This window comes from Piliocolobus tephrosceles, chromosome 16, assembly GCF_002776525.5.
Source record: "Piliocolobus tephrosceles isolate RC106 chromosome 16, ASM277652v3, whole genome shotgun sequence".
In the NCBI taxonomy this organism is placed as follows: domain Eukaryota; kingdom Metazoa; phylum Chordata; class Mammalia; order Primates; family Cercopithecidae; genus Piliocolobus; species Piliocolobus tephrosceles.
In genome coordinates this window covers 4,711,671-4,735,781 of record NC_045449.1, presented here as the reverse complement: position 1 = coordinate 4,735,781, position 24,111 = coordinate 4,711,671, and the positions used below count along the sequence as shown (strand labels likewise).

The 24,111-nt window shown below is 49.1% G+C and overlaps 1 protein-coding gene and 1 pseudogene across 16 annotated transcripts in view; one reads left to right on the top strand and one right to left on the bottom strand.

Moving 5' to 3' along the window:
• Positions 1 to 24,111, bottom strand: part of MINK1 (misshapen like kinase 1) — a 66,417-nt gene that overhangs the window by 15,244 nt on the left and 27,062 nt on the right. For all 16 annotated transcript variants that reach the window (XM_023184515.1, XM_023184516.1, XM_023184518.1 and 13 more), the window contains exons 2-4: positions 4,215 to 4,280; positions 2,127 to 2,183; positions 1,910 to 2,035 (exon numbers count right to left, since the gene is read on the bottom strand). In XM_023184515.1, the coding sequence (XP_023040283.1) occupies positions 1,910 to 2,035; positions 2,127 to 2,183; positions 4,215 to 4,280 (249 nt within the window). The remainder of the gene's footprint in view (positions 1 to 1,909; positions 2,036 to 2,126; positions 2,184 to 4,214; positions 4,281 to 24,111) is intronic.
• The window catches only part of LOC111521365, a 29,013-nt pseudogene continuing 25,582 nt past the window's right edge, over positions 20,681 to 24,111 (top strand).

Sequence of the window (24,111 nt, the reverse complement as noted above, 5' to 3'; positions counted from 1 at the left end):
ACTTAAAAGTTAATTTGATTTTTTGACCTTTTTTTTTTTTTTTTTTTTGAGACAGAGTCTTACTCTGTCGCCCAGAGTGGAGTGCAGTGGCGCGATGTCAGCTCACTGCAGCCTCTGCCTCCCAGGTTCAAGTGATTCTCCTGCCTCAGCCTCCCAAGTAGCTGGGACCACAGGCGCCTGCCACCACACCCCAGTTAATTTTTGTATTTTTAGTAGAGACTGTTTCACTGTGTTGACCCGGCTGGTCTTGAACTCCTGACTTCACATGATCCACCCACCTCAGCCTCCCAAAGTGCTGGGATCACAGGCTTGAGCCATTGCGTCCGGCCTGGTTTTTACATTGTTAAATGGTTGCGGGAAAAAACAAAAAAAAGAATCATATTTTATGACATGTGAAAGTGAAAAAACATTCAAATGTGAGTGACCTCAGTGACCTCAGTTGGGGGTATAGCAATGCTCATTCGTTTATGTACTGTCTATTGCTGCTTTCGTGGTACAACAACAGAATTGAGCAGCTGGGACAGCAAATATGACCCGCAAAGCCTAAAATATTTACTGTCTGGCCCTTCACAGAAAAAGTTTGCCAGTCCCTGACTTAGAAGCAGAAAAGGGACTAAGAATCAGTGATTCTCCAGGTCTGCTAGAGACAGAAAGAGTGCGTAGGGTCTATCTAGACAGCTGCAGCAGGGAACCTGGGAAGACCCTGAGAGAAACTCCTCCAGAAAAAAGAGTAACAAGGCCAGGAGATGAGGAGGGCTCTGGGTCTGCACCTCCCAGGGAGAGCAGCTGAGACCCGGAGGCAGAGAAGATGGCTCCAACCAGGCTTCTTGGGAATCAGCATACTTGTCCAAGTTTTCACTAAAAGCCACATCCAATGCAGGAAAAGGTTGGATGGACACATATATTTGCATATGCAATAAAAGTAATTTGCATGTGCCTACTCCTTGGAAAGCAGAGCACAGTGAGAGGAGGGGAGGAGCTGTGCCCAACAGGTCCAGAAGGGGGCGCCCCGCCACTAATGCCTCTAGCCAGACATGATCGCCACACACACCTGGCAGGTACACCTCCCTGTCACCTTTCTCCCTTTCTTTGTGTGCATGAGTGTGTGTGTTCCCAAAAAGCCAAAGGGCCTTGGAGGCCAGGACCATGGCTCATGCTCATCTATACAGAGTACACAGAAGTGCTTAGTAAGTGCTTGTCGTCTGAATGACTGCTGGGAGGGGAGACCTGGCATCAGTGCCAAAATTCCCGACAGCCATTGCCATACTCCCTGCTGCTCCATCCTCAGGGACTGGGCTCAGTACCACAAAGGGTGAGGCTGGGGGAACATGTCAGCACCAGTGCCCAGGCTAGGGAGGGGAATGACTCTTAAGAATGTTCTGGGCCAGGCAGGAGGAATTTGGGGGAGGCCCCAAGCTCCGCAGCAGGCTCTGGTTTGAATGGTGACCCAGAAGGGCTGGGTGCACTGTAGTGTGTGGGGTGCTGGGAGGAATCTGGGCTCTGTTATCTCCCACAAATATTTTGGTTCTGTTGCTTTCCCAGGAGCTGTGCTCAAAGGCAGGAAAACTGATGGACGGCCTCCCCATGGTCTCTCTAGCCTTTGCCAGGATTATATTTGCTTATTAAGAGCCGAACTCACAGTGTGAGATACGGGTTAGAGGAAGGGTTGGGGCAAACGCCAGGACCCCTCCCCACAAAACACTCAAAGAATGAGAGGCTGCAATTCATGGGGGCTGGAGTGCGGGGCCATCCATGAGGCAGGAGGCTCCTCTGGGCCCAGGGACAGGGGAGGCTGGGTAGACCGGAGGGAGGGTAGCTGGCAAGGAGAGATGCTGGGCATTGATACCGAGTCCTAGTGAACGGCCCAGAGACGGGGTGCGGGGAGGGCAGGCAGGGGGGTGTTTCTCACCCAGAGCTGGTCATCGTTTCCCGGGGGGCTCTTCTTGATGAAGGCTCCATAGTAGGTGGCAATGTTGCGGTGGTGAGAGTATTTTTTCAGCATGTTGATCTCCTGTTTGATCTCTTCCTCCTCGTCCTAGGCAAATGGGAGGAGCTGAGCCCTGAGACTCCCCCCACACTCCCTTCTCGGTGGTCCAACCCTCCCACTGCCCAGCTCCACTCCCTACCTCGGTGACATCCATGACCTTGATGGCAGCCAGCTGCCCAGTCTTGACATGCCGACCCTGTAGGACAGAGGGATCTGAGTCTATGCTCAGAGAGCGGAACATTCTGACGGCTTGACTCTGGGAGACACAGCTTTTGACTGTTTTCTGTCTTACAAAGTGCCCCTTGGGTGGGCGCCGTGGCTCATGCCTGTAATCCCAACACTTTGGGAGGCCGAAGTAGGCGTATCACTTGAGACCAGGAGTTCGAGACCAGCCTGGCCAACATGGAGAAACCCTGTCTCTACTAAAAATACAAAAATTATCCGGGTGTGGTGGCAGGCGCCTGTAATCCCAGCTACTCAGGAGGCTGAGGCAGGAGAATTGCTTAAACCTGGGAGGCAAGCCAAGACCAGGCCACTGCACTCCAGCCTGGGGGACAAAGCGAGACTCTGTCTCAAAAAAAAATAAATAAAAATAAAGTACCCCTCATTGTGGCTACACACCTCAGTGAACGTGCTGCTCATGGGAGTGGACAGAGGCCGAGCACTCCAGAGCCATCATGGTCAACAGAAAAACCACCTACAGTGGACTTCCAAGTTACAGGCTCAATAAAGGCGAAGGGTCTCCTCCCAGAAAAACTCAAGACAGATGAGTAAGAAACACTTATGTTCTGTTCTAGCCTCTCTGGCTTGGACTTTACAGTCTGAAAGTTAGAGCAGGGTGGGAAAGATACTTCTCCATCCTAATGGAGGATGGAGGGAGGAGGAGGAGGAGGCTGGGGAGGGAGGGGCTTTGCCTCACCCTCTTCTCCTAAGCAAGACAAAATGCTGGGGTGCTTTCCTGACTCGCCAACTCTGGACAGGAGGCCTCTCCCAGAATCAACTTCACCCACACAGCTTTTTATTCTTGTCGATAGGGAAAGAGCAGAGACAGAGCTGAGATTTTAGGGAACTCAGAGAAACACAGAGGGGCTAGCCGACTGCTTGGCTAATGCTCCCGTCACCGTCACCAGTCCGAGCGGGAAAAAACTTCCTCTTCTTGAGTGTGTCCCAGTCATTGACCTCCTCCCCCAACATCTTTCTGAAATTCCTAGTGGGAGCATCTAAGGCTTGAAGAGGAAAGCCCAAAGGCTTCCTGGGGAGGAGCGGAGTGCAGGAAGGTGGCCCCTCGTGGGGATGGATTGGCTTTGCCAGCCCATGGGTTATTTTTATCCTTAGCCATTCAAGACCCCAAGCCCAGAGACGCAGAAGCATATGGCACCACTATTCCCATGGCAACAACAAGGCAAGAGATTGCGGGTGGGGTGCCTGTTTCCCCAAAGTTTGCAAGAGAAGGAGCGTAAGAGAAAGGCAGGTGGTCTCAGTGACACAGGAAACACGGGGCTAGAGATGCAGAAGAGACTTGTGACAGTATCCAGCACTCTGTCTGGAGATGAAAAAGCCACGGGTCCCAGGGGGCTCCAGTAAGAGGCAGCATTCACCCTGAGCATCCTCACTCCCCGCCGCAGCGGCTCCACCCATGCAAATGTGAGCAGTGGTCAGGCCACCGGAGGGCTGGGCTGGCCAACCTAAAAGCTACCATCGGTGGCTGAGAACATGCCACTTCTGTCAGGGACAGAGGCAGCTCAAAAGCAGAAAGCCTGAGTTCTGGTTCTAGCTCTGGCTCCAGCAGGCCAGCTGTGGGAGCAGAGACCACCTCCCCTCTACAGAAGGCCACCCATTAGGTGCCACTACCTCAAAGTCCTGGGTCTCTTTGTGGTCCGGGGAGAGGCCAAACCCACACCTCTGGCCTTAGCTCTGTCTGAATCCCAGGAGAGTTCTGACATACAAGGCCATATGCCCTTCCGCCTGCTCTCACTGCTGCAAGCCACCCTTCCTGGCTGCTGGCCTATTCCCACCACGTCCGGGACTGGCTCTGCACTCAGGCAGAGAGAGGCATCAATAGTGCCTCCTCCTGGGTGCTCTTTCCTCTCCCCCCTCTACCTTTCCAGGGCCTCTGGCATCTCCCGTAGCCCCGCTCAGACCTGCAGACCAAGAATCTACTTCCTTCCACTCCTCCCAGGAGTGCCCTGCAGATGTGGAGGTCACAATTCCGCACCATTCGTCTCACCTTGTACACCTGTCCGTAGGTTCCATTGCCGACCACCTCCACAAGCTCAAAGATCCCAGCAGGGTCCTAGGGGCAGGGGACAGGAGGGAGACAGAAGAATACTGCGTCAGAACTTTAGAAAAGGATTACAGAGCTAGAGAAGGGGAAAGTGGTATCCAGTCAAGATATGAGAGCAAACACCAGTATATCAGGAGGGCACGCAGCGGGAACCCTGGTGGCTGGCTGCCCTTTTTCCTGGATTGGTTCAGAATGAACGTTCTACGGGAAAAGTTAGAAGAAGTGAGTGGCCGGGCACGGTGGCTCTCGCCTGTAATCCCAGCACTTTGGGAGGCCGAGGTGGGCGGATCACAAGGTCAGGAGATTGAGACCATCCTGGCTAACACGGTGAAACCCCGTCTCTACTAAAAATACAAAAAATTAGCTGGGCGTGGTGACGGGCACCTGTAGTCCCAGCTACTCGGGAGGCTGAGGCAGGTGAATGACGTGAACCCGGGAGGCGGAGGTTGCAGCGAGCCGAGACTGTGCCACTGCCCTCCAGCCTGGGTGACAGAGCAAGACTCTATCTCGGGAAAAAAAAAAAAAAAAACAATAGAAGCGAGAGAACGTGGAAGTCAGAGCCTAGAGAGCTTTTCAAAGACATGTTCCCGATTTCAAATCCACTGAGAAACTGCGTCTGTATCCTCATCTGCAAAATGAGGGTGCCCGAGAACCTGCCTCTGGGGTTGGTACTCACATTTTAGTGGAGAAATGCCCATCAAATGCTTCAGATGGTTCCTGGCACCAGAGCGTGTGCCCAATAAAAGTTAATGACCATTATTATCATCTTACTTCTTAAAAGCAGGGATGAGGAAAGCTAGCAGGGAGCAGGAATTTGAGGGCCACCACCCTTTTGTCCTTCCCTCTTCCCAGTCCCCCTGACACTGAGGGCCTCCAGGCCAGGGTTTGAGGCAATTGGGAGCAGAGGGACCTGGAGGAAGGGAGTGAGCAGGTGATGGTGAGAAAGGGCCTCTCAGAGGGGAGAACTTTCCGTTCCTACTTTTCTGAACCAAGCAGTACCAGGAGGAGAGGGCCCGAAGGGCTCGAACAAAGCCTCTAAAGAGGCTCATCCTGCCCCTGGGCCAAGAGCAGGCAGGCCTGGCCTCAGTAACACAGCTGCTGTCGGAGGCCACCCACACCCTCCTGGCAGAACTTTTTTTTTTTTTTTTTTTGAGAGAAAGAAGTTGGGAGGTGGAGCTGCAAGCTGAAGAGACATAGAGTCCAGTACTGTCCACACTCCTGCACCTCCTGCAGAATGATGGCTCTTTTTTTTTTTTTTCTTTTGACACTGGGTCTAACTCTGTCACCCAGGCTGGATGCAGTGGTACAATCATAGCTCACTGCAGCCTCAGTCTCCCGGGCTCAAGCAGTCCTCCCACCTCAGCCTCCTAACACATTATTATAGCCATAACCTAGCATGCACAGCTAAAAAAATACTTAATAGGTGTAAAACACAGTAGGATCCACAGGAAAGAGAGGTGCTGTCACTGCAGTGCGGAGGGCTAACGAAAGGTCTTTCTGACCCTGAGAGCTGGAAATAACCTGAGAAAAGTCATCTCATCCATCTTCAGTTGTAGATTAGAGGCTCAAAGACCACAGAGTTCCCCACAGAGCTGCCCAACAGAAGAACTCATCCATTCTGAGGCCTCTGAACTGACTGCTGCAAAGTCCTTGAATCAAACTGTAGTTCTTTCTGAGATGGAGGAAGACAGGAAAAAGGACCTATGGTCATAATTTTCTGAACACTCCTAATCTAAGAGGGAAAATACTGTGGGCCTGTTAGAGCTGTAATGATCTGTCACCGTCAACTCAAATTACTATAAGTACATTTTAATTTTGTAACCTTGACTCCCAATCTGTCTCCTTCCCCTATGTTTGGGCGGCACTGAGGGATGAAGGAGTATTTGAGGTCAGACACCCTGGGTTCAGATATCGACATTTAATGGGTTTCAAGTTGGTTTCCTGAAAACTCCTACTGGAAAGGGTGATTCAGAGAAGCAAGATGGGGTCCCGCACGTGGCACTCTCGTTGTGATCTCTTACCCTCTCCCCACCCAGATGCTCCATGTTTCAATAGCAGCACCCCTTTCCCACCATGGTCTAGTCTCTGCCTAATCCTCCTCCTCCTCCCTTTCCTGTATCGCAGCCACCCTGTCCTTTCTCCCTTCAAAATGTGCCTGGCTTGTCTGCCACCTCAGACCAATCCCTCACATCCTCCCTCCTGGAGCTCTTGCCTCCCCATGTCTTCCTTCTGCTGCCACTGATTTAACTCTTCCAAAATGGCGCTTTCCTGATTTTACTCTTCTGCCCAGAACTGGTAGTGGGGCTCCCCAATGCTTAGAGAGTCCCAACACCTCAGCCTGATATTTAACGATGCCCCGTTATTATTCAACCACTAAGTATCTTCTGAGTGAGCGCCTCCATTTGCCCTGCACTGGGCGAAGCCCTAAGCAGAGAAAACCTGTAACATAATCGTATCTCACTTCATTCATCCATTACATATTTCTTGAGCACAAACTATGTAATAACTCCCAAATTAGACACAAAAGGGAGCTCACCGATATATGAGAAATATAAAACCTTATAATTGTATAGATTGGCCAAGTACTCAAATATGAAAATGTGGCAGTCTACAATTATGTATCACAACAGCCGCTGAAAGCACGAAAGTCGCTGAGATGCTGCTTGGTGTGGCAGAAAGAGCATGGGAGAAGGGTTTTCAACTCTGGCATTAGTCGTGTGTCTCTGTGCAAGTATTTAACTGTTTGACGCCTTGTTCCCCTCCCACAAGCTAAGAGGGGGTTGGATTGTGTAAAAAGTCCACTTTAGGGTTGGGCGTGGTGGCTCATGCCTGCAATCCCTGCACTTTGGGAAGCTGAGGAGGGCGGATCACCTGAGGTCAGGAGTTCGAGACCAGCCTGGCCAACATTGTGAAACCCCATCTCTACTAAAAAATACAAAAATCAGCTGGGTATGGTGGTGGGCACCTGTAAACCCAGCTACTCGGGAGGCTGAGGCAGGAGAATTACTTGAATTCAGGAGGTGGAGGTTGCAGTGAGCCGAGATCGCGCTGCTGCACTCCAGCCTGGGTGAAAGAATGAGACTCCTTATCAAAAAAAAGAAAAGGAAAGAAAAGAAAACAAAAAAGAGCAGCAAAGACCATGCTGTGCTGTGGGAGAGCAGTCTGGGTTTGAACGTTGAATTGGGGATGTTGCTATGGGAGAGTGGTGACAATGTGCTAGCGGCCCTACCTTGCTCTCAGCACCTCCTCAGCTTCGGCGTCCACTCTGGCAGTGCTTGAGGAGCCCTTCAGCCTGCTGCTACACTATGGGAGCCCCTCTCTGGGCTGACTGACGCCGGAGCCCGCTCCCTCTGCTTGCAGAGAGGTGTGGAGGGAGAGTCGTGGGTGGGAACTGAGGCTGCACATAGCGCTCGTGAGCCAGCGCGAGTTCCGGGTAGGCGTGGGCTGGGTGGGCCCTGCACTTGGAGCAGCCAGCTGGCAACGCCAGCCCTGGGCAGTGAGGGGCTTAGCACCTGAACAAGCAGCTGAGGAGGGTGTGCCAGGTCCCCCAGCACTGCAGCCCGCCATGCCCAAGTCCCACCCCCACAACGCCACGGGCTCCCACACAGCCTGAGCCTCCACCGAAGGGTGCTGCCCGCTGTTCCGCAGTGCCCAGTACCATTGACTGCCCAAGGGCTGAGGAGTGTGGGTGGCAGCGTGGGACGGGCAGCTCCGCCTGCGGCTCAGCAACGACTAGGCGAAGCCAGCTGGGCTCCTGACTTGGGTGGGGACCTGGAGAACTTTTATGTCTAGCTGGAGGATTGTGTATGCACCAATCAGCACTCTGTGTGTAGCTCGGGGGTTTGTGTATGCACCAATCAGCACTCTGTGTCTAGCTCAGAGATTGTAAACGCACCAATCAGCACCCTGTGTCTAGCTCAAGGTTTGTAAACACACCAATCAGTGCTCTGTGTCTAGCTAATCTAGTGGGGACTTGGAGAACTTTTGTGTCTAGCTAAAGGATTGCAAATGCACCAATCAGCACTCTGTCTAGCTCAGTGATTGTAAACACACCAATCAGCACTCTGTCAAAATGGACCAATCAGCTCTCTGCAAAACGGATCAATCAGCTCACTGTAAAATGGACCAATTAGCAGGAGGGGAATGGGGTCAGATAAGAGAATAAAAGCAGGCTGCCAGAGCCAGCAGTGGCAACCTGCTCAGGTCCCCTTCCACACTGTGGAAGCTTTGTTTTTTCGCTCTTCCCAATAAGTCTTGCTGCCGCTCACTCTTTGGGTCCGCACTGCCTTTATGAGCTGTAACACTCACTGCAAAGGTCTGCAACTTCACTCCTGAAGCCAGCAAGACCACGAACCCACCAGAAGGAAGAAACTCCGGACACATCTGAACATCTAAAAGAACAAACTCCAGACACACTATCTTTAAAAACTATAACACTCAACCGCGAGGGTCCACGGCTTCATTCTTAAAGTCAGTGAGACCAAGAACCCACCATTCTGGACACAGTGGGAGAGCAGTCTGGGTTTGAATGTTGAATTGGGGATGTTAAAGGATACACAGGTACACTCTACTGGGCAGTTAGAAACAAGGATCTGTAAATACAATTTACAGACATTTGTGAGTGTGAGAGTTGGAGATACAAACAAGATGTCCAGGGAGAGTGTGAATAGCCACAGGCAATACATGAGAGCAGCAGAATAGACGCCAGAAGAGGGATGGTCATGGAGGCTGCAGGGGGCATAAGGGGAGAGTGATGGCCTCCAATGCGGCAGAGCAGCCAGAGGGCACTGAAAAAAATCCCACTGACCTCAGCAGCTAGGAAACCACTGGGAACTGCCGTTGTGTGAGCAGAGGGCAGACAGCGGGGGCTGGAGGAGACGGGTGTGCTGAGGAAATGAGGGCAGCACCCTTTCTGGAGAAGTCTAACCTTGAGAGGAAGGGGGAAAATCAGATGACAGAGCTGGCAGCAAAGTCAGACAATAGAGTTTTCAAAATAGGGAAGATCGTTCATGATTATGGAGGGAAGAAGCCAAAAAGGGTGGATGTTTGAGGAGTTGATTTTCTTTTGATTTTGAGACAGAGTCTCTGTCACCCAGGCTGGAGTGCAGTGGCACGATCTTGGCTCACTGCAACCTCCACCTCCCCGGGTTCAAGCGATTCTCCTGCTTCAGCCTTCTGAGTAGCTGTGATTACAGACACACACCACCACACCTGGCTAATTTTTGTATTTTTAGTAGAGATGGGGTTTCACCATATTGGTCAAACTGGTCTCAAAGTCCTGACCTCATGATCCACCCGCCTCTGCCTTGCGAAGTGCTGGGATTACAGGCGTGAGCCACTGCGCTCAATTTTTGTATTTTTTATGGAGACAGAGTTTCACCATGTCGCCCAGGCTGGTCTTGAATCCTGAGCTAAACAGATCCACCTGCCTTGGACTCCCAAACTGCTGGGATTACAGGGGCGAGGCACCATGCCCGCCTCTGTCCATCCTTTTTTTTTTTATTTTAGACTTAGTCTCATTCTGTTGCCCAGGCTAGAGTGCGGTGGTGCGATCTCAGCTCACTGCAACCTCCATCTCCTGGGTTCAAGTGATTCTCTTGCCTCAGTCTCCTGAATAGCTGGAATTACAGGTGCCTGCCACCACGCTTGGCTAATTTTTTGGTATTTTAGTAGAGACAGGATTTCACCATGTTGTCCAGGCTGGTCTCGAACTCCTGACCTCAAGTGATCCACCCACCTCGGCCTCCCAAAGTGCTGGGATTACAGGAGTGAGCCACCACACCCAGCCTGTCCATTCTTTTGACTGGAGCCATCCTAGTAGGTATGAAGTAGTATCTCATTGTGGTTTTGAATTGTATTTCCCCGGGAGGCTGAGGCAGGAGGATCCTGTAAGTCCAGAATTCGAGGCTGCAGTGAGCTATGACCATGCCACTGTACTCCAGTCTGAGCAACAGTGAGATTGCCTCCCTACCCCATCTAGAAAAGGATGGACAGTCAAAGGCGTTGAGGAGGGCATTTGGGGAAGCCAAAACTGTCATACGCTGCTGCTGGGAATGTAGAATGGTACAGCCACTTTGGAAAACAGTTTGACAGTTCCTCAAATGTTAAACAATGAGTTATCGTATCACCCAGCCATTTCACTTCTAGGTAGATACTCAAGAAAAGTGAAAACATATATCCACACAAAAATATGTAGATGGATGCCCACAGCAGGATTATTAATAACCAAAAAGTAGAAACAACCCAAATATCCATCAACTGATGAATAGATACATGTGATATAGCTATATAGTAGAATGATATTGGCAATAAAAAGAAATGAAGACCAGGTGTAGTGGCTCATGCCTATAATCCTAGCGCTTTGGGAGGCTGAGGTGGGAGGATCACTTGAGGCCAAGTGGTTTGAGACTGCTTGGCAGGTTTGAGACCAACCTTGGCAAGATAATAAGACCCCATCTCTACAAAAACATTTTAAGAATTAGTGAGGCATGGTGGAAGGATCCCTCGGGCCCAGGAGCTGAAGGCAGTAGTGACCTATGATAGCACCACTGCACCCCAGCCTGGGTGACACAGTGAGTGAGACCTTGCCTCTTAAAAAAAAAAAAAAAAAAAAAAAGGGAATAAACTACTCCTAGATGTTGCAACATGGATGAACCTTGAAAACATTATGCTTAATGAAAGAAGCTAATCACAAAAGGCCACATATTATGTGGCTACATTTATGTGTAATGTTCAGAATAGGCAAATCCAAAGAGATGAAAAGTAGATTAGTGGTTGCCAGGGGCTGGGAGGAAGGGGAAAATGGGTAATGACTGCTAATGCATACTGGGTTTCATTTGGGGATAATGAAAAGGTTCTGAAATTAGATAGTGAAGATGGTTGCGTAAGTCTGTGAGTATACCAAAAACCACTTTAAAATATTTTAATTTTTGTTAGTTTGTTTTTTGAGACAGGGTCTCACTTTGTTGCTGAGGTTGGAGTGTAGTAGTGTGATCTCAGCTCACTGCAACCTCCGTCTCCTGAGCTCAAGCAATCCTCCTGCCTCAAACTCCCAAGTAGCTGGGACTACAGGTGCACACCACCGCACCTGGCTAATTTTTATATTTTTTGTAGAGATGGGGTTTCACTATATTGCCCAAACTGGTCTTGAACTCCTCAGCCTTGGCCTCCCAAAGTGCTGGCATTACAAGCATGAGCCACCACCCCGGCCTAAAATATTTTTAAAGGGTAAACTTTATGGTATGTAAATTATACTTCAATAAACCTGTTATTAAAAATAATAATCCTTCAGTATCACTAATAATAGGAGAAATGCAAATCAAAACCCAAAGAGATAGCATCTCACCCCAGTTAAAGGGTTATTATCAAAAGACAAAAAGGCTGGGCATAGTGGCTCACACCTGTAACTGTAATCCCAACACTTTGGGAGGCTGGGGTGGGAGGATCACTTGAGCCCAGGAGTTCAAGACATGCCTGGGCAACATAATGAAACCACTCCTCTACAAAAAATAAAATAGTCTCAAAAAAAAAAAAAAATTGGCCGGGCCCGGTGGCTCACGCCTGTAATCCCAGTACTTTGGGAGGCCGAGGCAGGCGGATCACGAGGTCAGGAGATCGAGACCATCCTGGCTAACACGGTGAAACCCCGTCTCTACTAAGAAAATACAAAAAACTGGCCTGGCGAGGTGGCGGGCGCCTGTAGTCCCGGCTGCTCGGGAGGCTGAGGCAGGAGAATGGCGGGAACCCGGGAGGCGGAGCTTGCAGTGAGCTGAGATCGCGCCACTGTACTGCAGCCTGGGCGACAGAGCGAGACTCCGCCTCAAAAAAAAAAAAAAAAAAATTAGCCAGGCGTGGTGGCGGGCGCCTGTAGTCCCAGCTATTCAGGAGGCTGAGGCAGGAGAATGGCGTGAACCCTGGAGGGGGAGCTTGCAGTGAGCCACTGCACTCCAGCCTGGGCGACAGAGTGAGACTCCGTCTCAAAAAAATAAATAAATAAATAATACATACATACATACACACACAAATATAAAATAAAAATGAATAAATACAAATAAAATAATGTTTAAAAGACAAAAAAAAAAAAAAAAAAAGAGATGCTGCCAAGGATATAGAGAAAGGGGAACTCTTACACTGTTGGTGGGAATCTAAATTAGTACAGCCTCTATGGACAACAGCATGCAGGTTCCTCAAAAAACTGAAAATAGAACTATCATAAGATCAGGCAGTGTCACTGCTGGGTATATATCCAAAAGAGAAAAAATTGTCAGTTACAGTGGCCCACACCTGTAATGTGAGCACTGTGGGAGAAAGAGGCAGGAGGATCACTGAGTCTAGGAGTTAGAGGCCACCCTGAGCAACACGGCGAGACCCTGTCTCTACAAAAAGTACAAAAAATTAGCTGGACGTGGTGGTATGCACCTGTAGTCCCAATTACTTGGGAGGCTGAGGCAGAATTGCTTGACCCTGGAGGTGGAAGTTACAGTGAGCTGAGATCGTGTCATTGCACTCCAGCCTGGGCGACAGGAGTGAAACCCTGCCTCAAAAATAAATAAAGAATAATTTAAAAAGTAAAACATGGCCGGGCGCGGTGGCTCAAGCCTGTAATCCCAGCACTTTGGGAGGCGGAGACGGGCGGATCACGAGGTCAGGAGTTTGAGACCATCCTGGCTACACGGTGAAATCCCGTCTCTACTGAAAAATACAAAAAGCTAGCTGGGCGAGGTGGCGGGCATCTGTAGTCCCAGCTACTTGGGAGGCTGAGGCAGGAGAATGGCGTAAACCCGGGAGGCGGAGCTTGCAGTGAGCTGAGATCCGGCCACTGCACTCCAGCCCGGGCGACAGAGCAAGACTCTGTCTCAAAAAAAAAAAAAAAAAAAAAAGTAAAACATTAGGCCGGGAGTGGTGGCTCACAGCTGTAATCCCAGCACTTCGGGAGGCCAAGGCAGGTAGATCACGTGGTCAGGACATTCTACTAAAAATACAAAAATATTAGCCAGGTGTGGTGGCGGGTGCCTGTAGTCCCAGCTACTTGAGAGGCTGAGGCAGGAGAATGGCGTGAACCCCAGGAGGAGCTTGCAGGGAGCAGAGATCGTGCCATTGCACTCCAGCCTGGGTGACAGAGCAAGACTCCGTCTCATAAATAAATAAATAAATAGCCAGGAGTGGCAGTGTGCACCTGTGCTACCAGCTACTTAGGAGGCTGAGGTGGGAGGACTGCTTGAGCCCAGGAGGTTGAGGCTGCATGCAGTCAGTCATGATCATGCCACTGCACTCACACCTGGGCAACAGAGTGAGACCCTGTCTCAAAAAAAAGAAAAAAAAAAAAACAAGAAACCAGTACATGGAAGAGACATCTATACTCCTATATTTATTGTAGCACTAGTCATAATAGCCAAGATATAGAGTTAAATTAAATAAATGCATACATAAAATATTGCATATCTATATGGAATGTTATATGGAATATGGATGGAATGTTACTCCATCTATATGGAATGGAATGTTATTCAGCCATAAAAAGTAATGAAATCGGTTCACCTGCAGCAACATGGATGAGCCCAGAGGATATTCTGTTAAGTGAAATACACCAGGCATAGAAAGACAAACATTACATGCACTCTCTCATATGTGGGGACTAGAAAGAGCTGGTCTCAAGGATGTGGAGAGTAGAACGGGGGTTGCCAGAAGCTGAGAAGGGCAGGGGGATAAAGACAGGCTGGTTAATGGATTCATAAATACAGGTGGATAGAAGAAACACTAGAAGTTTCTAGTGTCTGACAGCACAGTAGGGTAACCACAGTTATAAATACTTTATTGTAAATTTAAAAAGCACTAGAAGAGGGTCGGGCGTGGTGGCTCACGCCTGTAATCTCAGCACTTTGGGAGGTCGAGGGTGGATCACCTGAGGTCAGGAGTTTGAGACCGGCCTGGCCAGTTGGGTGAAACCCTATCTCTACTAAAAATACAAAAATTAGCTGGGCGTGGTGGTGCATGCCTGTAGTTCCAGCTACTTGGGAGGCTGAGGCAGAAGAATCACCTGAACCTGGAAGATGGAGGTTGCAGTGAGACGAGATCATGCCATTGCACTCCAGCCTGAGCAACAGAGCGAGACTCTGTCTAAAGATAAAATAAAAATAAAAAATTAAAACAAAGAGCTAGAAGATATGAAATGTTCTCAACAAAATCAAATAAGTGTTTGAGGTAACAGATATCCAAATTATGTTGACTTAATCATTATACATAGTATGCATATATCAAAAGATCACATATTCCATCAATACATGTAATTATGTATCAATTACTTTTTTTTTCTTTTTTGGAGACAGAGTCTCACTCTGTCACCGATGCTGGAGTGCAATGGTGCCATCTCGGCTCACCGCCACCTCCGCCCCAGATTAAAGCGATTCTCCTGCCTCAGCCTCAAGAGTAGCTGTGATTACCAGCCTCGCAACTAGCTGTGACCACCATACCTGGCTAATTTTTGTAATTTTAGTAGAGACGGGGTTTTGCCATGTTGGCCAGGCTGGCCTCAAACTCCTAACCTCAGGTGATCCACCCACCTTAGCCCCCCAAAGTGCTGGGATTATAGGCATGAACCAATGCACCTGGCCCAATTTTTGAAAATTTAAATTATTATTCTTTTTTAGAGCTGGGTCTCACTATGTTGCCCAGGCTGGTCTCAAACTCCTGGGCTCAAGTGATCCTCCTGCCTCAGCCTCTCCAAGTGTTGGGATTACAAGCATGAGCCATTGTACCTGACCGTGTATCTATTTTTTTAACGCATTTTTAAAAATCCTAAGGTGCAGGACATGGTGGCTCATACCTGTAACCCTGAGATTACAGGTATGAGCCACTCAGGAGACTGAGATAGGAGGATCACTTGAGGCTAGGAGGAGGCTGCACCTCTGGTGAGTTGTGGTCATGCCACCGCACTCCGGCCTGGATGACAGAGCAAGACCCTGGCAAAAATAAATAAATAAATAAACCAAACCAAAACAAAAAAAAACACAAATCCTAAGAGCACCTTCTGTAGTGTTTATTATCTATCTATCTATCTATCTATCTATCTATCTATCTATCTATCTATCTATTTTGAGACAGAGTTTGCTCTGTTGCCCAGGCTGGAGTGCAGTGGCGTGATCTGGGTTCACTGCAAGCTCCGCCTCTCGGGTTCATGCCATTCTTCCGCCTCAGCCTTCCAAGCAGCTGGGACTACAGGCGCCCACCACCACGCCCGGCTAGTTTTCTGTATTTTTAGTAGAGACGGGGTTTCACCACGTTGGCCAGGATGGTCTCGATCTCCTGACCTCGTGATCCGCCCGCCTCAGCCGCCCAAAGTGCTGGGATTACAGGCGTGAGCCACCGCGCCCAGTTTATTATTATTATCATCATCATCTTGAAACAGAGTCTCGCTCTGCTGCCTAGGCTAGAGTGCAATGGCATGATCACAATTCACTGCAGCCGTGATCTCCTGGGCTCAAATGATCCTCCCACCTCAGCCTCCTGAGCAGTTGTGATCACAGGTATGGACCACAATACTCAGCTAATTTTTTTTTTTTTTTTTTTTTGAGACGGAGTCTTGCTCTGTCGCCCGGGCTGGAGTGCAGTGGCTGGATATCAGCTCACTGCAAGCTCCACCTCCCGGGTTTACGCCATTCTCCTGCCTCAGCCTCCCGAGTAGCTGGGACTACAGGCGCCCGCCACCTCGCCCGGCTAGCTTTTTGTATTTTTTAGTAGAGATGGGGTTTCACCGTGTTAGCCAGGATGGTCTCGAACTCCTGACCTCGTGATCCGCCCGTCTTGGCCTCCCGAAGTGCTGGGATTACAGGCTTGAGCCACCGCGCCCGGCCAATACTCAGCTAATTTTTAAAATTTTTTGTAGATATGCAGTCTCATTATGTGGACCAGGTTGGTCTCAAACTCCAGGGCTCAAATGATCCACCTGCCTCGGCCTCCCAAAGGGCTGGGATTACACATGTGCACCACCGTGCCTGGACAATAAGTTATTATTAATGACAGATTCTATTCTAAGAAAGCTACCCTACTAATATCAGCTTGGTGTAGTGGCTCACACCTGTAATCCCAGCACTTTGGGAGGTGGGTGGATCACCTGAGGTCAAGAGTTCAAGACCAGCCTCACCAACATGGTGAAACCCCATCTCTACTAAAAATACAAAAATTAGGTGTGGTGTGGTGGTGCATGCCTGTAACTCCAGCTACTTGGGAGGCTGAGGCAGGAGAACTGCTTAAACTGGGGAGGTGGAGGTTGCAGTGAACCAACATTGTATCACTGCACTTAAGCCTGGGCGACAGAGTGAGACTCTGTCTTAAAAAAAAAAGAAAAGCAAGCTACCCTACTAATATGGAAAGGAATCTATAAAGTGCTTCTCATCTAATAACACATATTTAAAAATTCCAAGACAGGCCGGGCGCGATGGCTCACGGCCGTAATCCCAGCACTTTGGGAGGCCAAGGCGGGTGGATCATGAGGTCAGAAGATTGAGACCACCCTAGCTAACACGGTGAAACGCCGTCTCTACTAAAAAAGAAATACAAAAAATTAGGCGCGGTGGCAGGCGCCTGTAGTCCCAGCTACTTGGGAGGCTAAGGCAGGAGAATGGCGTGAACCCAGGAGGTGGAGCTTGCGGTAAGCTGAGATCCTGCCACTGCACTCCAGCAAGACGTCATCTCAAAAAAAAAAAAAAAAAAAAACTAAATTCCAAGACAAACACAGTAGACAATAAAATATAACTCATATGATCAAAAGTTAGGCAATTTTTTTTTTTTGAGACAGAGTCTTGCTCTTGTCGCCCAGGCTGGAGTGCAGTGGTGCGATCTCAGCTCACTGCAACGTCTGTCTCCCAGTTCAAACTATTCTCTTGCCTCAGCCTCCCGAGTAGCTGGGATTACAGGTGCGTGCCACCATGCCCAGCTAATTTTTGTATTTTTTTTTTTTTGAGACGGAGTCTCGCCCTGTTGCCCAGGCAGGAGTGCAGTGGTACGATCTGGGCTCACTGCAAACTCTGCCTCCTGGGTTCATGCCATTCTCCTGCCTCAGCCTCCCAGTGGCTGGGATTACAGGCACTCGCCACCACCAGCTAATTTTTTGTATTTTTAGTAGAGACGGGGTTTCACCGTGTTAGCCAGGATGGTCTCGATCTCCTGACCTCGTGATCCACCTGCCTCGGCCTCCCAAAGTGCTGGGATTACAGTTGCGTGCCACCATGCCCAGCTAATGTTTGTATTTTTAGTAGAGACGGGGTTTCACCATGTTGACCAGGCTGGTCTTGAACTCCTGACCTCAGGTGATCTGCCCACCTCGGCCTCCCAAAATGCTGGGATTATAGGCATGAGCCACCGCACCCGATCTAGTTTTTTGTTTTTTAATTGAGATGCAGTGTTGCTCTGTCACCCAGGCTGGAGTGCAGTGCCAGAATCATGGCTCACTGCAGTCTCAGACTGCTGTGCTGAAGCAATCCTACTTCAGCCCCCCAAGCAGCTGGGACTACAGGCAGGTGCCATCATGCCTGGCTACTTTTGTGTGTGTGTAGAATCAGGGTCTCACTATGTTGCTCACAGTTTGGTTTCTTATTCTTGGCTCTGCTGCTAATAGGCTGTGTGTTTAAGGACCAGTCACTTAACTTGTCTAAGTTCCCTTTTAGTAAGATAGCTTTTTGTTTGTTTTGTTTTGTTTTGTTTTTTTGAGACGGAGTCTCACTGTGTCACCAGGCTGGAGTTCAGTGGTGTGATCTCAGCTCACTGCAACCTCCGACTTCCTGGTTCAAGCAATTCTCCTGCCTCAGCCTCCCAAGTAACTGGGACTACAGGCACACCCCACCACGCCCAGCTAATTTTTTGTATTTTTAGTAGAGACAGTGTTATGCCATGTTGGCCAGGATGGTCTTGATCTCCTGACCTTGTGATCTGCCTGTCTCGGCCTCCCAAAGTGCTGGGATTACAGGTGTGAGCCACCGCGCCTGGCCTGAAAACTTTCTAACTCAATGATTCCAAACGCTCAGGTCCACACTCCATGAGGCTGTCAACCCAATGACTATTTGTTCCTTCCTATTGTGTGCCAGAAACTGTGCTAAGCTGGGGAATAGAACAGTGAGTAACTGAAGCAGTCCCTACCTTACTGGTGTTTATGTTCTGAGGAGAGAGGCACACATTAACAACCTCTACAATTAATTGTGTAATTATAGCTGTGGCATGTCTTTGTTTTCTTTCTTTCTTTCGTTGCATCTCAGATGCCACAAACCAATGTATTGTTTCTTTTTTGAGACAGGGTCTCGCTCTGTCCCATAGGCTGGAGTGCAGTGACACAACCATAGCTCACTGTAGCCTCGAACTCCTGGACTCAAGCGATCCTCCTGCCCCAGCCTACCAGGTAACTGGGACTATAAGCGCAAACACCACTCTGCCTGGTTACTGGCTATTTTTTTTGGTAGAGACAGGTCTCCCTGTGTTGATCAGGCTGGTGTTGAACTTCTGGGCTCAAGGGATCCTCCTGCCTCCGTCTTCCAAAGTGCTGAGATTACAGGTGTCAGCCACCATGCCTAGCCTATTTTAATGTTTTTTCCATAGATCACAATGTCATCATTTTTTTTCTACGTAGCTGTTCCACATAGTGAAATTTGTCCTTCTGAGAAAAAGGGGAGAAAAAAAAATCCTTGAAACTTTCCCCCTCTAGTCCAGTGTCTGGTTATTTAAATACACATCTCATGTAAAACAGAAAAGATAAAAAAGTAAAGATAAAAATAAAAAAGTATGGAGTGACACTCCTCCTGCTGCTGCCAAGTGTGTCTCTTGGACCGAAAAGGAGGAAGGAAGGTTTCGGTCTCAGAAAGAGCTCTGGTCTGTCTTATGTGCTGTGAAGTGCAGCGTGCCAAAAGAGCACACCTGACCGAGCCTGGGGAGCCAGGAAAAGGTTCTTTTGAAGAAGACGTATTCAAGCTGTGGTGGTCTACTCGCCTTTCCAGTACCCTCCTCTGAACAATGAGTGCTGCAATCTGCCCCATCCTTCTGGCCTTGATCTTTACTACTTCAGGAGCTTGCCGATATCGGCCATCTCAGAGATCACCCTCATTGTCCACTCTCCCCATAGGCCTTCTTTTTTTTTTTTTGAGACGGAGTCTCACTCTTGTCGCCCAGGCTGGAATCCAATGGCACAATCTCGGCTCACTGCAACCTCCACCTCTCGGGTTCAAGCGATTCTCCTGCCTCAGCCTCCCAAGTAGCCAGGATTACAGGCACCTACCACCATGCCCCGCTAACTTTTGTATTTTTAGTAGAGATGGGGTTTCACCATGTTGGCCAGGCTGGTCTTGAACTCCTGACCTCAGGTGATCCACCCGCCCTGGCTTCCCAAAGTACTGGGATTATAGGCATGAGCCACCAGACCTGGCCCCCATAGTCCTTTATTTAATTAATTTAATTATTATTTTTTTAAGATGGAGCTTCGTTCTTGCCTGGAGTGCAAGGGTGCGATCTCGGCTCACCGCAACTTCCGCCTCCCAGGTTCAAGCGATTCTCCTGCCCCAGCCTCCTGAGTAGCTAGGATTACAGGCATGTGCCACCACACCAGGCTAATTTTGTATTTTTAGTAGAGACGGGGTTTCTCCATTTTGGTCAGGCTGATCTCGAACACCCGACCTCAGGTGATCTGCCCACCTCAGCCTCCCAAAGTGCTGGGATTATAGGAGTGAGCCACCGTGCCCGGCCCCCATAGCCTTTTAATAATGACACAGCTAGGCTGAGGATCTTTTGAGGTCAGGAGTTCGAGAGCAGCCTGACCAATATGGTGAAACCCTGTCTCTACTACAAATATAAAAATTAGCTGGTGTGGTGGCGCACATGTGTAATCCCCACTACTTGGGAGGCTGAGGTAGGAGAATCTCTTGAACCCGAGAGGTGGAGGCTGCAGTGAGCCGAGATTGTGCCATTGGACTCCAGCCTGTGTGACAAGAGTGAGACTCCACCTCAAAAATAATAAAATAATAATAATGAGACAGTTAGCAATTTTTGAGCATTTTGTTTGTTCCTGGTACTGCGGGGCGCTTTAGAATTATAATCTCACATGACAAACTTTGAAGTGGGTACTATTGTTAGACTCATTTCACAGGTGAAAAAGTTTACAACAATTTAATGACTTGCCCAGGATTACACACAGCTAGGAAGTGGTGGAGCTGAGATTTGACCTGAAAATTTGACCTCAAGGCCTGCAGTGCGCTTTGCCTGGTTCATACCTCCTGTTGCCCAAAGGACCGTGTTTTCAACCACTTCTTCCCCTTTCTAGCCCCAGCAAAAGTTTAAGAAATGAGTTCCTGACCCCAGGGAGCCAGTCCAAGACTGAAGGAAAAAGGGTAACCTGAGGCAAACTTCCTCTTCAGCCATTTCAAATAAAAGGGGAGATGCCAGAGAGTGCATGGAGAGTCAAGGCTGGAGAGCCCATTATTATCTCAGGTAAAGGCAAGCAGAGGCCACGAGTGGGCAGAGCGGCCAGACTGTACACAGCACAGTAGACATGGAAGGAGAGGCCATGGGAGCTGCAGGGGGAGACAGAAGCGGGACAGTGACCAACTGACTCTAGCTATCCCCTGGTATTACCGTTAACCCAGAACCACCCTATGGTTCCAGTTCCAAGGAACTGTCTATGCTGCCATTCAGGTGCCTAGGTTCCAACAAGATTCTTTTTCTTTTCTCTTTTTTTTCCCTTGGCATGTGAAGTGAGAAGGATACTTTTTTGGTTTTTGTTTTGGGAGGCAGGGTCTTGCAATGTTGCCCAGGCTGGAGTGCAGTGGTGCAACCATAGCTCACTGCAGCCTCAACCTCTTGGGTTCAGGCAGTTCTCCCACCTCAGCTTCCTGAGTAGCTGGAACCACAAGCACTCACCATCATGCCCAGCTACTTTTTAAAAACGTTTTTGTAGAGATAGGGGTCTTACTATGTTGCCCAGGCTGGTACTGAATTCCTGGGCTCAAGCAATCCGGCTGCCTTGGACACCCAAAGTGCTAGAATTACAGGTGTGAGCCACCACACCCTTTCAAGAAGGGTCTTGACTTTAAATAAAAAATATTGACAGTCTGGCACTGTGCTAAGTGTTTTACACGTACCAACCAATTTTTTTTTTTTTGAAACGGAGTCTCATGGTCGCCCAGGCTGGAGTGCAATGGCGTGATCTTGGCTCACTGCAACCTACACCTCCTGGATTCAAGCAATTCTCCTGCCTCAGCCTCCCAGTAGCTAGGATTACAGGTGCCAGCCACCACGCCAGGCTAATTTTTGTATTTTTAGTAGAGACGGGCTTCTGCCATGTTGGCCTGGCTGCTCTTGAACACCTGACCTCAGGTGATCCGCCTGCCTCGGATTCCCAAAGTGCTGGGATTACAGGTTGGAGCCACCATGCCCGGCCCACACACCAAATAATTTAATCCTCACCTAACTCCATGAGGTAGATATTATTATTACTGTCACTTTACAGAGGAGGAAACAGGCTCAGGGAAGGTAAATAACTTGCTAAGGTCAAACAGTTATTTCAGTGGCAGAGCCAGGGTTTGAATGCATGTAGCCGGCTCTTGAGTCTCTGCTGCATCTACCCCTTTATTTGACTTAGCTGGAGTAGATTCCCTCCAACCCAACAAGCCAGACCACAACATCTCTATTAAACCTTTCACAGGGCTGAGCCTCATCTCCACAAGTAGAACAAAAGCTCATTAAGGGCAGGAGCCATTTCTACGTGGTACTTGGGTATACATAGAATGAGAGTGAGGCAGCCTCGCACTGAGACGGGTGCCTGAATGAAAGCAGCAGTATTTTATCTGTGCAGCTCTGAATCTCACACACACACAAAATGACTGTTGTTGCATCGTGAGCATGTGGGGTAACAGTCTGCAGCTGCTTTGTCTCATTCACTAGAGCTTCTATTACTAAGCGTGTCTTATCTCCTCACGTTTTACGTATACTAAAATTGTGTAAAATCTTTGGTTGGGCCAGGCACGGTGGCTCACGCCTGTAATCCCAGGACTTTGGGAGGCTGAGGCGAGTAGATATCCTGAGGTCAGGAGTTCGAGACCAGCCTGGCCCAGATGGTGAAACTGTCTCTACTAAAAATACAGAAATTATCCGGGTGTGGTGGCACGTGCCTGTAGTTCCAGCTACTAGGGAGGCTGGGGCAGGAGAATCACTTGAACCCGGGAGGCAGAGGTTACAGTGAGCTGAGATCGTGCCACTGCACTCCAGCTTGGGCAACAGAGTGAGACTCCAACTCAAAATAAATAAATAAATAAAAATCTTTGGTTGATGGAGAGGCTCTGGAAGATACCATAAAAGTGTTGGACTCAATTATTGAAGGGTGGGGCTCTGGGATAACAGACAGAGCCTCTTGTGTGTGTCGAAATAGATGTCGCCTGGCACTGTGCCCTGCGTTCGTTGTTTACAATGTATAATTATACATATTGCTTTGCTCAGATATGAAGAGCCAACAGTGATGTTAAGGCTGAAACTCTTGGTAGATGTCTCCTCTCTCGTAGCTCCGCATACAATGCAAGGCAGTGGTCACATACCAGGCTGGACCCGAGCAGCACATCCTCCTGACGGGCAGCACATCCTCCTGACGCTGCACTCGCCTCACTAGGGAGCTGCCTGTTGTTTGCTCCTTTCCCCTCAAAGCTCCAGGTATGTTTCTGAGTATATATGAGGTCACCAAATCCTCGCTCATTTAATGATAAAATGCCAGACGGAGCAAGGAAGAGCTGGGTTGGCTCAAGGAAAGCTTTTCAGAAGAAGCTGAGGAACAAGGGCTGGAGGGAGAGAAGAGGCGCACAGCTGGTGGCCTGAGGCAGGCAAGGGGAAGGCACGAGCTGTCCCCTCAGACTCTGCTCCTGCCTTAAATTCCCCTTTAACTATTTCAAATGTATTAGTTTCCCCAGCTTCAAAAGCGTTCTGAAGGTGCTGCCTAACGCTTCAGCATCTCCCTAGCACATGGCATGCACTGGTGCTGAACAGTTATGGGATACAGTGCTGTGGTCCTTCCACCTGCACCACGGACTCTGCTCCCTAGAACTGACCAGGGGAGAACCAGGCACACACCAGCCTGAAGCCCTTGCTTCTTTGCTCTGCTGACCCTCAAGGGGCTCCCTGGACTCCTCCCACAGCTCCTACCTAGAGAAAAAACTAGGGGCAAAAGTGAACCCACTCCTGCTCTCACGGTGCAGCCTGGGGCCCAGTATCAACGGACATTTTCCTTTCCTTTCCTCAAAACCAAAAAGTCATTTCAGTGGAGTAGTAGGACAGACTGAGATTAGATTAGAAACAAAAGGTTTGATTATTTCCCAAGAGAAAATGCAAGAGTTTATGCATAAACTGTTTCCAGAATGCTGTCCGGTTGGGAGGCTGGGACACGAACTGAAGCTCAGAGCCTAGGAAGTGTGAGCCAAGGCTGTGGGCCAAGGAAAAGGAGAGAAGGAGAAACCCCATCAGTCCCTCACAATCAGCATGTGGAAATCCAGAAATGTAGGAGAGGCCTGGAGTCATAGTAGAATCCAGGATGAAAGGGGTGGATGACAGAATGAGCAAAAGGAGGCAAGCACCAGAGGCTTGGGGTCACATTTCTTGGAAGTGGCCTGGAGCTGGCAGATGAGAACTCTGGCTGCCAGTCCTCATTCCACTAACAATAGCTCCTCTAATGACATGCCCCTTCCCTTTGTACCCCGCCCCAAGTGGGGAAAGTAATTCCTGTGGTGTTGGCTTTGCAGGTAGATGAAACCCTTGGAGGGGTAAAGGTTTATTTAAGTACTTTAGCAAATGCAAACTGTTATTATCAATATTAGCCAGCATCTTTATT